Source organism: Ranitomeya variabilis, chromosome 2, assembly GCF_051348905.1.
Source record: "Ranitomeya variabilis isolate aRanVar5 chromosome 2, aRanVar5.hap1, whole genome shotgun sequence".
In the NCBI taxonomy this organism is placed as follows: Eukaryota; Metazoa; Chordata; class Amphibia; order Anura; family Dendrobatidae; genus Ranitomeya; species Ranitomeya variabilis.
In genome coordinates, this window is record NC_135233.1 from 619865086 (window position 1) to 619878090 (window position 13005).

Here is a 13005-nt window from a genome sequence, read left to right on the forward strand (position 1 = left end):
GATAAAAAAAACAGACATTGTGATTTTCTGGATTTTTTTTTTCTCAGTTTGTCTCCCATAGTTGAGGTCTACCTATGATGTAAATTACAGACGCCTCTCACCTTTTTAAGTGGTGGAACTTGCACTATTGCTGACTGACTAAATACTTTTTTGCCCCACTGTATATACTGTATATATGTTTTCCCGAACATTTGAGCACATAAATCCATTAGATGTCGGTTTTGCAAGCCTGCGAGAAAATATCGCAGTACGGATGCCATACGGATTACATATGGAGGATACCATGCGCAAAATACGCTGACACACCCTGCCTACGGATCACTATTTTGGGAACATTTCTCCGTATTACGGCCGTAAAATACGGACCGTATTGTCTTACGCCGAGTGTGACGCCGGCCTTAGAGGTAAATTATAATATTACCATAATATTATGCACCTCTGCCTTTATCACCCACTCCTGGTTTTGGATTACAAATACTGATATTAAATACAGACCAAATACTGCTAGTTTTAGGACAGCCTTGGTTTGTAGAGGAAATACATAGGAGACACGGTCACTACAACCAAAAATAATGTTTATTAATGAGAAATATTATTAACATTTAAGAAAATTACTGGTACAGATACAATTACAACAGGACATTTACACAACATTGTCCTGCCATGACACGTCCAATATCAGAATCAAAAAAGGCAGCAAATTGGTTCCGCATGTGACCAACTTCAGCAGTTGACCGCAGCGGGTGATGCTGGTAATCGGGCAGTGGGTGTGCAACTGGTTCATCCAGTTCAATGTTGGGCCACTCCTTAGCCGTTATGTAATTGTGCAGAATCACACAGTCTTTGACCACCTCGTCAACTGTCTCCATTTTTATATTTATGGCTGATGCAAGAATGCGCCATTTTGAGACTAGAATCCCAAGGGTATACTCTACAGTTCTTCGTGCCCTGGTCAGTCTGTAGTTAAAGATCCTTTTAGTGTGGTTCAAGTCGCGACTGGAATATGGCTTCAGTAGGTTTTCACACATCTGAAAGGCCTCATCCCCAACCATAACAAATGGCATCGCTGGACCTTGACTGTTGGGGAGCGGTCGTGGACGTGGAAAATTAAAATTTTTGCCATACACACGGCGGCCCGTATCAGAGTTCTTAAAAGTCTAGGAATCGTTGCCACGGCCAAAAGCTCTACTGTCCACGGCGATGAAGCGACAGTCTGCATCGGCTATTGCCATGAGCACAACAGAAAAATATTTTTTATAGTTGAAGTACTCCGATTTGTTCTGGCTGCTTTGATAATGCGAATGTGCTTTCCATCAACCGCTCCCAAACAGTTTGGGAAATCACACACCGCAACTATTCCGGACAGGGTGGATATTCCAAGCCGGTATTGGAAGTGGAGGGATGATAAACTCTCTCCGGTTGCAAGAAATCTGTAAGAAAAACAAACAAAAAAAAAATTACAATCTATTCTATTTATGGTGTGGTTACGCTAAAGACAGGAAAATACCCAAAAAATACATGTCAGAAAACCCAAAATTTGGACTGTCATTGGTTTAGATTTGGAACGTACCTTAATGTAACCAGCAGACGTTCCTCGGGTGGAATCGCTCTACGGAGCTGGGTGTCCTGTCTCCGTATGGCTCCTTGGACACGAGCAAGCAAATCCCGGAACGAGTCTTGCGACATCCTTGTATATTCATGGAATTTCTCCGGGTTGGCATTAAGCTCGCCATACAGCTTGTGATAGGCTCCACGGCTCTCACGTAGTTCGATAATGGGGTGTCTCCGAAAACGCCTATGACGTCTCCTCCATCTTTCGCGATTTCTGTCTTGCTCCCAAGCAAACGCACAGGCAAGAAACAGCTTGATGCTTAAATCCAGGTTGAAATAAAAGCTCTCCATGCGAAGATCCATTCTGACACAGCATACAGGAGCAAAATCTGAAGATTTCAGCTGTTCAAGGGTCTATATATAGAGATCCCTTAATACACGCCCTCTGTAGTCCCATTGGCGGTTTCTGGTTATCTAGATTTTTCTCCTGGAAAATTTGTCACCATGCGCACCAAAAATGCAAACGCAGGAAAAAACGCATAGAAAAGCATGCAAACGCTGCGTTTTTTTTAACCGCATGCGTCTAAAAATCGCCGCGTTTGTACGTGTTTCCATGCGTTTTTTCCTGCACTTGCGGATGCGGATTAAACGCTGCGGATTCGAACGCTAATGTGAAACTCGCCGAACTGACAGGGTGCACCATGGAGCCATGTGAGGAGAGGACTGAGGGGCTGCACCATGGAGCCGTGTGAGGAGAGGACCGAGGGGCTGAATCATGGAGCCGTGTGAGGGAAGGACTGAGGGGCTGCACCATGGAGCCGTGTGAGGAGGTAACTGACAGGCTGCACCATAGAGCCGTGTGAGGGAAGGACTGAGGGGCTGTACCATGGAGCCCTGTGAGGAGAGAACTGAGGGGCTGTACCATGGAGCCCTGTGAGGAGAGAACTGAGGGGCTGCACCATGGAGCCATGTGAGGAGGTACCTGACAGGCTGCACCATGGAGCCGTGTGAGGAGAGAACTGAGGGGCTGCACCATGGAGACGTGTTAGGAGAGGACTGAGGGGTTGCACCATGGAGCCGTGTGAGGAGTTAACTGACAGGCTGCACCATAGAGCCGTGTGAGGAGAGGACCGAGGAGCTGTACCATGGAGCCCTGTGAGGAGACAACTGAGGGGCTGCACCATGGAGCCGTGTGAGGAGGTAACTGACAGGCTGCACCATAGAGCCCTGTGAGGAGAGGACTGAGGGGCTGCACCATGGAGCCGTGTGAGAAGAGGACTGAGGGGCTGCACCATGGAGCCGTGTGAGGAGGTAACTGACAGGCTGCACCATAGAGCCCTGTGAGGAGAGGACTGAGGGGCTGCACCATGGAGCCGTGTGAGGAGAGGACTGAGGGGCTGCACCATGGAGCCGTGTGAGGAGGTACCTGACAGGCTGCTCCATGGAGCCGTGTGAGGAGAGGACTGAGGGGCTGCACCATGGAGCCGTGTGAGGAGAGGACTGAGGGGCTGCAGCATGGAGCCTTGTGAGGAGAGTACTAAGGGGATGCACCATGGAGCCATGTGAGGAGGTAACTGACAGGCTGCACCATAGAGCCCTGTGAGGAGAGGACCGAGGAGCTGTACCATGGAGCCCTGTGAGGAGAGGACTGAGGGGCTGCAGCATGGAGCCGTGTGAGGAGAGGACTGAGGGGCTGCAGCATGGAGCCCTGTCTGGAGGGGCAGCACCATGGAGCCTGCAAGGAGAGGACCAAGGGGCTGCACTATGCAGGAGTGTGAGTAGAGGACTGAGGGGCTGCACCATGGAGCCCTATACAGATGGGAATGAGGACTCGGGCTCAGTGTGAGTACTCTGAAGATGTATTTTGGAAATGGTTGAGGCAACTTGAATGAGGCTATATAGGGAAGATGATGATGAGGGGCCAGAATTGGCAGAACTAATAGATGCAGCTTTTGTGGGCGGCTGTGGTCTGCTGTTTTTAGGCTAGGGGGATGGGGTCAATATCAGTGGCCTCTTACCAGCCTAAGAATATCAGCCCCCAGCGGTGAGCTTTGGCAAGGCTTGTTGTAAAAAATGGGGGGGGGGATATCTCATGTTCTCTTTTACAATAATTTTTTTAAATAATAAAAAAAAAAACAGAGTGGGGACCCCCTCTATTCTTGATATCCAGCCTTGTTAAGGCCGGTTTCACATTTGCGGTTGTGTCCACAGCGTTTCTTCCGCAAATATCCGCATGCGTTGTGTATTCCTATATTTAACATTAGGGACGCATGCGTCTGTGATCGGTTGCTTTTTGCCGCGTTTGACGACGCATGCGTCGCTTCGGCGTCTGCGGTTTGTCACAGAAATGCTACATGTAGTAATTTTTAGAGGCGTCAATTTGCCGCCTAGAAACGTATGCGGTCGATTGCGTAAGGAATGTGTCAAAAAAACGCATTGCTGTCTATGTGAACGCATGCGCTTACAAGCACATGCGTTTGCTTGCGTTCGTGAACGCATGCGTTGCACCAGAGAAAAACATGTCTAGACACTGATAAGCCACCCCCCACATACAAGGTGATAAAGGGAAGGAGTGGACATTTGCAGGTCACTACTCAGCAGACAGCCAAGCAGAGCAGACAGACCACAGCACCTTGGAGCAGACAAGCCTCTGAACAATGTGAGTATATCCTATCCAATGCCTTTATTTTCTATTTTCTGTCTCTACATGTCCTAATTTCTGCCATTTCTTTCTGCATGCATCAGAATGTCTTCTTCTGATGAGGAGCAACGTCCTGGGCCTTCTGAAGTAGAACATGTCAGTGAAGTGAGTACTCACCTCCTCAGATTGGTAAGTATTCAATGTCACATCTACACATATGACAATTTTTGTGTTTCATTTTTTTAGAGCACCACTTCTACTGCGGCAGAGACTGGGCAGGAGCAGCGGAGTCACGGTCGGGTGGCAAGGCGGCAGCGTGTACGTATACAAGGGTGACTGTTTACTGTATCCTCACTGTAGTATTTTTGAATCTTCCTTTCTTTACATTCCTATTTCTTTACATTTTTCTTCTGGAATTCTTTTGTATCTTGACTTTCCTTATACATGCCATTTCTCAGCCTCTGTTTTCTTTCTTTTCCTTATGTTAATATACCCAACATTAATGTCTTTATTTAATTTTTAGGTTCCAGAACGGGATGTAGACCTCATAGAAAATGACCTCCTCATCTCCCTGGTCCAGGAGCGAGTCCCGTTGTGGGACACCCGGGTTCCCCAGCACTCGGACAATGTGACGATCCGGCCCCTATGGAATGAGGTGGCCAAAGAGATGTGGAATGGCTGGGACAACTCCCCAACTCGGGTCCGAAATCCATTTGGTAAGTATTGCAGTGCAGTGTGAAGCAGCAGACACCTTGGCCGTGCTCACACAACTGTGTGTAATGAGATAAACTCTCAGGAGTTTCTCTCATCACACACAGTTGTGTGAGCACGGCCAAAAGTCCATTGTCCGACCATTATGTTTTGTTTTTTCAACAGTGGCCGAGTCAAAACACGTTGGCGTTCGATGAAGGACCGCTTCAACAAGGACCTGCGTCAAGAGAGCCATGTTCCCAGTGGTTCAGGAGCAACGATCAGAAAGTACAAATACCATCGAGTTCTGGCATTTTTAAGACCGTTACTTGCCAAGAGAATGTAAGTATTTCTTCCGTGCATTAGGTTGTGTTGTATTGCCATAATCTGTATGTTTCTATTCCACAGGAGTTGGCGTCTGGTTAATTTTTGTTATTAATTTTTTTTTTCCTTTTTTCACAGCACATGGAGCAGCACTGTTGACCCAGGTTCTGGAGCGGTCCTTCCTTAGACAGCCATGGACCCGTCCCAGCCATCCAGCAGCGCTGCAGCAAGTGGGCCTGCCACACTAACTGGAGACCAGGAAGCTGGTCCATCAGGTCTTCCGCTTTCCCAGTCCTCTGCCACTGCCCCTTTTTTTTTGGGCTCCTCCCGGCAGCGGCAGAGGGCATCGGACAGGTCCCTCATGCCCAAGTTTTTGCACTTGAGCTCGGTTTTTCATGAAGGACTCAAGGCTTTGGGTGACCGAATGGATATTTCCCTTAGCCACATGAATACACGTATCCAGGAGGTCACCAAAAGCCTTGACCAAGTAAAAGCCGACCTCCAGAGGCCAGCACATCATTTTTTTAACCAAATTGAGCAGGGCATATCGGAACACCCTACTCCTGATCTCCAGCTTAGTGTCATGCAGGCCTGCAATGCTGCATACGTGCAGGCTATGCAGCAGAGTCAGTATTTTCAGCAGACAGTGGCGGCATATCCACCTGTGCCTTCACTGTCACGATTAACCTCAATGCCGACCTCTGCTGCATACCACTGCACGGTCACCTCTATTCCTAGCACTGCCGGACACCAGTACAGCACCACCACCATGCCGAGTGCTGTTGGACAGCCCACCGCCACCACCATGACAACCGCTGCTCCTGCTTGGACCTCCTCCACTGACACCACTATGCAGCAGGATCCAGGTATGGCCCTCCGTACCGCCACCACCACAATGAAGCAGGACCCAGGCATGGCCTTCCGTACCGCCACCACCACGATGCAGCAGGACCCAGGCATGGCCTTCCGTACCACCACCACCACGATGCAGCAGGACCCAGGCATGGCCTTCCGTACCACCACCACTACGATGCAGCAGGACCCAGGCATGGCCTTCCGTACCACCACGATGCAGCTGGACCCTGGCATGGCCTTCCACTCTACAAGCGCTATGGACTCTGGCATGCCTGCACGCTCTACGAGCACTATGGACTCTGGCATGGCTGCACGCTCAACGAGCACTATGGACTCTGGCATGGCTGCACGCTCTACGAGCCCTATGGACTCTGGCATGGCTGCACGCTCTACAAGCACTATGGACTCTTACACAGTGCAGCCGGACCCTAACAGGTCACCCACCATGACCATGCCCCGACATATGAGCCCACCGAGGCTTACCAGAACCCGGCAATCCCAGAAAGGAAAAAAAAACAAAAACAGCGGACTCTTAGTATTCCACCCCCTTCACCTCCCAGTGTGTCTGTAATGTCAGGTTTGTCTCACCCTTCCAGTGCATCTCAAGCCTCTCATGTGTCAAGCCCTATCCCCGAACTACCAGACCCCACAAGTTTCATTGCCCCTTCTCCTGCCACCTCTGCGTCGTCCACAGTTAGCCAGGCCTCACTGCTTCACACCCCCCGTTTACATCACTGTACCCAAAGCAGGCGCAGTAAATAGAAATTTTGTCTGTAACAAAATAAGTAATATTGTTTTTTGCCCCCAATTATGTGTGGTTTACTTGTGTATTTCGCCGCCGTCAACACGCCCCGTGCGCCGAACATTTAATTTTTTGGCCACATCATAGCTCCAGTAGTTAGCAAATAAAAGACTGCAGCATTGTGTGTCTTTAGTATAGAGATATGAGGTGGGCAAAAATATTTATACTTGTATTATCTCCATAATCTCTTCCTTCTGCTTAGTCTGTGACTAGTGTTGCAGAGTGAAGAGAAAATGGCCGAAATAAAATGCAGAACTATACTCAACAGGTCAGGTGTCCACAAACTCATTAGTTTTAGGACACCTGACCTGGTGAGTAGATAACTGTCTTGTATAACCTCCATTTTCCCTTCTGTGTACGTAATCTATTTCACACAAAGTGAAGGGACGATGGCGGTCATACACGGCATATCTATGCTCACCTGTACATGTGTCAGAAATAGTGAATTCATGAGGCTATGTGCCTCATGAATTCATTATTTCTGACACCTGACTTGAAGAGTATAGATCTGTTTTGTATGACAGTCATTAGCTCTTCATTCTGTGTCCAATGGATACTGCAGAACAGAATCCGGACGCAATGATATCAACAACCTTTAAAACAACATGGCTGTCATCACATTAACAGTATGTGGTAAGTATTTTATATCAGTAAGTCAAAACAATGATTGGAACAATTAGAGGAAAATGTTAAGAGGAAAATTATAATAATAACATATCTAGCACCTCAGCTATTATCACCCACTCCTGGTTTTAGATTAAAAATACTGATATGAAATACAGACCAAATACAGCTAGTGTGAGGACAGCCTTAGTTTGTAGAGGACATAGGAGACACGGTCAAGACACCAAAAAATAAAGTTTATTAACGAGAAATATTAGTAACATTTTAGAAAATAACTGGTACAGATAAAATCCCAACAGAACATTTACACAACATTGTCCTGCCATGACACACGCCCAATATCCGAATCAAAAAAGGCAGCAAATTGGTCTCGCATGTGGCCAACTTCAGCTGTTGACCGCAGCGGGTGATGTTGGTAATCGGGCAGTGGTGCAACTGGTTCATCCAGTTCAATGTTGGGCCGCTCCTTAGCCATTATGTAATTGTGCCGAACCACACAGGCTTTGATCACCTCGTCGACTGTCTCCATTTTTAGATTAATTCCAAAGTAAAGAAAAAAGTAGAAGTGCACTCACCGGTCTAAGTTGCAAAAAAAGTATTTTTATTGATGCATGTGCAGGTACAAAGGGAGGACATGGAATAGAAGGACAACGGCCGTTTCGCGCTGTTGCGCTTCAACGGGTCCTTACTTTGGAATATTTTGGACTTTCAGATTGTGCACCCGTGTGTCTAACTGCAGGCTCTTTAGACACAGCAGCTTGAATCAATGTGGTGGTGACGGAGGCATTCAGTAGCAGTGCCATGTGCTCCCTTCTGCATTTTTAGATTAATGGCTGATGCAAGAATGCGCCATTTTGAGACCAGAATCCCAAAGGTACACTCTACTGTTCTTCGTGCCCTGGTCAGTCTGTAGTTAAAAATCCTATTAGTGTGGTTCAAGTCACGACTGGAATATGGCTTCAGTAGGTTTTCACACATCTGAAAGGCCTCATCACCAACCATAACAAATGGCATTGGTGGACCTTGAGTGTTGGGGAGCGGTTGTGGCCGTGGAAAATTAAAATGTTTGCCCTACACACGGCGGCCCATATCAGAGTTCTTAAAAGTCTGGGAATCGTTGCCACGGCCAAAAGCTCCAATGTCCACGGCGATGAAGCGACAGTCCGCATCGGCTATTGCCATGAGCACAACAGAAAAATATTTTTTGTAATTGAAGTACTCCGATCCTGTTCTGGCTGGTTTGATAAAGCGGATGTGCTTTCCATCCACCGCTCCCAAACAGTTGGGGAAATCACACACACTCCAGAATTTTTCAGCAATTTCAATCCACATGTCCAAGGTGGGTAGGGGAATAAACTCATCCCGAAGTACATTCCACAAAGCCCGGCAGGTGTCCGCAACTATTCCGGACAGGGTGGAAATTCCAAGCCGGTATTGGAAGTGGAGGGATGATAAACTCTCTCCGGTTGCCAGAAATCTGGAAGAAAAAAAAAAAAACAGTTACAATCAATTCTATTTATGGTGTTGTTATGCTAAAGACATAAAGGAAAATACCAAAAAAAAAACATGTCAGAACACCCAAAATTAGCACTGCCATTGGTTTAGATTTGTTACGTACCTTAATGTAACCAGCAGACGTTCCTCTGGTGGAATCGCTCTACGGAGCTGGGTGTCCTGTCTCCTTATGGCTCCTTGGACACGAGCAAGCAAATCCCAGAAAGAGTCTTGCGACATCCTTGTATATTCCGGGAATTTGTCCGGGTTGGCATTAAGCTCGCCATACAGCGTGTGATAGGCTCCACAGCTCTCACGTAATTCAATAATGGGGTGTCTCTGAAAACGCCTATGACGTCTCCTCCATCTTTCGCGATTTCTGTCTTGCTCCCAAGCAAACGCACAGGCAAGAAACAGCTTGATGCTTAAATCCAGGTTGAAATAAAAGCTCTCCATGCCAAGATCCATCATGACACAGGATACAGTAGTACACTGGTAAGATTTCAGCAGCCCTAGGGTCTATATATAGAGATCCCATAATACACGCCCTCTGTAGTCCCATTGGCGGTGTCTGGTTATCTAGATTTTTCTCCTGTAAAATTTGTCACCATGCGCACCAAACACGCAAATGCAGGAAAAAACGCATTGAGAAGCGTGCAAACGCGGCGTTTTTTTAACTGCATGCGTCTAAAAACACCGCGTTTTGACGTGTTTCTATGCGTTTTTTCCTGCACTTGCGCATGCGGATTAAACGCTGCAGATTCTAACGCAAATGTGAAACTAGCCTAACACTGATCGCTGAGAGTTGCAGCCTCCAGCTGTCAGTTTTACCTGGCTGGTTAATAAAAATACAGAGAAACCCCCGTTTTTTTTTTTGTTTTGTTTATTTTTCTAATTGTTTATTTAGACTGCAATCTGAATACTCCTGCTATCACCGTTAATAGTAGAAGCAGGCATAGGCTGATGGGGAGCAGTAGTCCCATTAGCCGACACCAGGGACCGTAGGTAAACTTTATACCTACAGTCACTGCTGCGGGCTCACACCGTCATTTGACAGTGTGGGAATCGCGACTGACCGACGGTAATGATTTTGCTGCCAATCAGAAGCAGTGTTTGCTGCACAGTCATGCACACGACAGGATGGCAGACACTTGATGCTTGAGCCCCCCATTCAAATGAATGGAGTCTGCGTACTGTTCTGGTACCCGAACCCAAACTTTTTTTTTTTTTTTTAACTATTTGGCTTGACCCGAATATACAGAGGTCCACCCATCTCTAATCCTGTGTCTAGCGTGTGACTGGTGTGCGTGTCCTGTGTCTAGCGTGTGGCTGGTGTGTATGTGTCCTGTGCCTAACGTGTGACTGGTGTGTATGTGTCCTGTGTCTAGCGTGTGACTTGTGTGTATGTGTCCTGTGCCTAGTTTGTGACCTGTGTGTGTCCTGTGTCTAGCATGTGACTTGTGTATATGTGTCCTGTGTCTAGCGTGTGACTAGTATATATGTGTCCTGTGTCTAGCGTGTGACCGTTGTGTATGTGTCTAGTGTGTGACTGGTGTGTGTGTCCTGTGTCTAGCGTATGACTGGTGTGTGTGTGTCCTGTGTCTAGCGTATGACTGGTGTGTGTGTGTCCTGTGTCTAGTGTGTGACTGGTGTGTATGTGTCCTGTGTCTAGTGTGTGACTGGTGTGTATGTGTCTAGTGTGTGACTGGTGTGTGTGTCCTGTGTCTAGCGTGTGACATGTGTGTGTCCTGTGTCTAGCGTGTGACCGGTGTGTATGTGTCCTGTGTCTAGCGTGTGACCGGTGTGTATGTGTCCTGTGTCTAGCGTGTGACCGGTGTGTATGTTTCCTGTGTCTAGCGTGTGACCGGTGTGTATGTGTCCTGTGTCTTACGTGTGACCGGTATGTGTGTCATGTGCCTAGCATGTGACTAGTGTATGTATCCTGTGTCTAGCGTGTGACCGGTGTGTATGTGTCCTGTGTCTAGCGTGTGACCATTGTGTAGGTGTCCTGTGTCTAGTGTGTGACTGGTGTGTGTGTCCTGTGTCTAGCGTATGACTGGTGTGTCTGTGTCCTGTGTCTAGCGTGTGACCGGTGTGTATGTGTCCTGTGTCTAGTGTGACCTGTGTGTACATGTCCTGTGCCTAGCGTGTGACCGCTGTGTATGTGTCCTGTGTCTAGCGTGTGACCTGTGTGTACGTGTCCTGTGTCTAGCGTGTGACCGGTGTGTACGTGTCCTGTGTCTAGCGTGTGACCTGTGTGTACGTATCCTGTGTCTAGCGTGTGACTGGTGTGTATGTGTCCTGTGTCTAGCGTGTGAACGCTGTGTACGTGTCCTGTGTCTAGCGTGTGACCTGTGTGTACGTGTCCTGTGTCTAGCGTGTGACCGGTGTGTACGTATCCTGTGTCTAGCGTGTGACTGGTGTGTATGTGTCCTGTGTCTAGCGTGTGAACGCTGTGTACGTGTCCTGTGTGTACGTGTCCTGCGTCTAACGTGTGACCGGTGTGTACGTGTCCTGTGTCTAGCGCGTGACTGGTGTGTACGTGTCCTGTGTCTAGCGTGTGACCGATGTGTACGTGTCCTGTGTCTAGCGTGTGACCGGTGTGTACGTGTCCTGTGTCTAGCGTGTGACCGGTGTGTACGTGTCCTGTGTCTAGTGCGTGACTGGTGTGTACGTGTCCTGTGTCTAGCGTGTGACCGGTGTGTACGTGTCCTGTGTCTAGCGCGTGACTGGTGTGTACGTGTCCTGTGTCTAGCGTGTGACCTGTGTGTACGTGTCCTGTGTCTAGCGTGTGACCGATGTGTACGTGTCCTGTGTCTAGCGTGTGACCGGTGTGTACGTGTTCCTGTGTCTAGCGCGTGACCGGTGTGTACGTGTCCTGTGTCTAGCGCGTGACCGGTGTGTACGTGTCCTGTGTCTAGCGCGTGACTGGTGTGTACGTGTCCTGTGTCTAGCGCGTGACCGGTGTGTACGTGTCCTTTGTCTAGCGTGTGACCGGTGTGTACGTGTCCTGTGTCTAGCGCGTGACCGGTGTGTACGTGTCCTGTGTCTAGCGCGTGACTGGTGTGTACCTTTCCTGTGTCTAGCGTGTGACCTGTGTGTACGTGTCCTTTGTCTAGCGTGTGACCGGTGTGTACGTGTCCTGTGTCTAGTGTGTGACCTGTGTGTACGTGTCCTGTGTCTAGCGTGACCGCTGTGTACGTGTCCTGTGTCTAGCGTGTGACCTGTGTGTACGTGTCCTGTGTCTACCGTGTGACCGCTGTGTACGTGTCCTGTGTCTAGCGTGTGACCGTTGTGTACGTGTCCTGTGTCTAGCGTGTGACCAGTGTGTATGTGTCTTGTGTCTAGTGTGTGACCTGTGTGTATGTGTCCTGTGTCTAGCGTGTGACCGCTGTGTACGTGTCCTGTCTAGTGTGTGACCTGTGTGTACGTGTCCTGTGTGTACGTGTCCTGTGTCTAGCGTGTGACCGGTGTGTACGTGTCCTGTGTCTAGCGTGTGACCAGTATGTACGTGTCCTGTGTCTAGCGTGTGACCAGTGTGTACGTGTCCTGTGTCTAGCATGTGACCTGTGAGTACGTGTCCTGTGTCTAGCGTGTGACCTGTGTGCATCCTGTGTCATGTGACTGGTGTGTGTGTATCCTGTGTCTAGCGTGTGACCGGTGTGTATGTGTCCTGTGTCTTACGTGTGACCGGTATGTGTGTCATGTGCCTAGCATGTGACTAGTGTATGTATCCTGTGTCTAGCGTGTGACCGGTGTGTATGTGTCCTGTGTCTAGCGTGTGACCATTGTGTAGGTGTCCTGTGTCTAGTGTGTGACTGGTGTGTGTGTCCTGTGTCTAGCGTATGACTGGTGTGTCTGTGTCCTGTGTCTAGCGTGTGACCGGTGTGTATGTGTCCTGTGTCTAGTGTGACCTGTGTGTACATGTCCTGTGCCTAGCGTGTGACCGCTGTGTATGTGTCCTGTGTCTAGCGTGTGACCTGTGTGTACGTGTCCTGTGTCTAGCATGTGACCGGTGTGTACG

At 48.6% G+C, this 13005-nt stretch overlaps 2 protein-coding genes across 2 annotated transcripts in view; one reads left to right on the forward strand and one right to left on the reverse strand.

Moving 5' to 3' along the window:
* Positions 1-13005, reverse strand: part of LOC143807380 (uncharacterized) — a 76211-nt gene that overhangs the window by 30424 nt on the left and 32782 nt on the right. The gene's annotated exons all lie outside the window — the stretch shown is intronic.
* LOC143803898 (uncharacterized) lies at positions 2845-6169 on the forward strand. Its single transcript, XM_077281657.1, has 4 exons — positions 2845-2862; positions 4439-4510; positions 4716-4908; positions 5069-6169. Exons 1-4 carry the CDS (start codon positions 2845-2847, stop codon positions 5098-5100), a joined length of 315 nt encoding a protein of 104 aa, XP_077137772.1. The 3' UTR covers positions 5101-6169.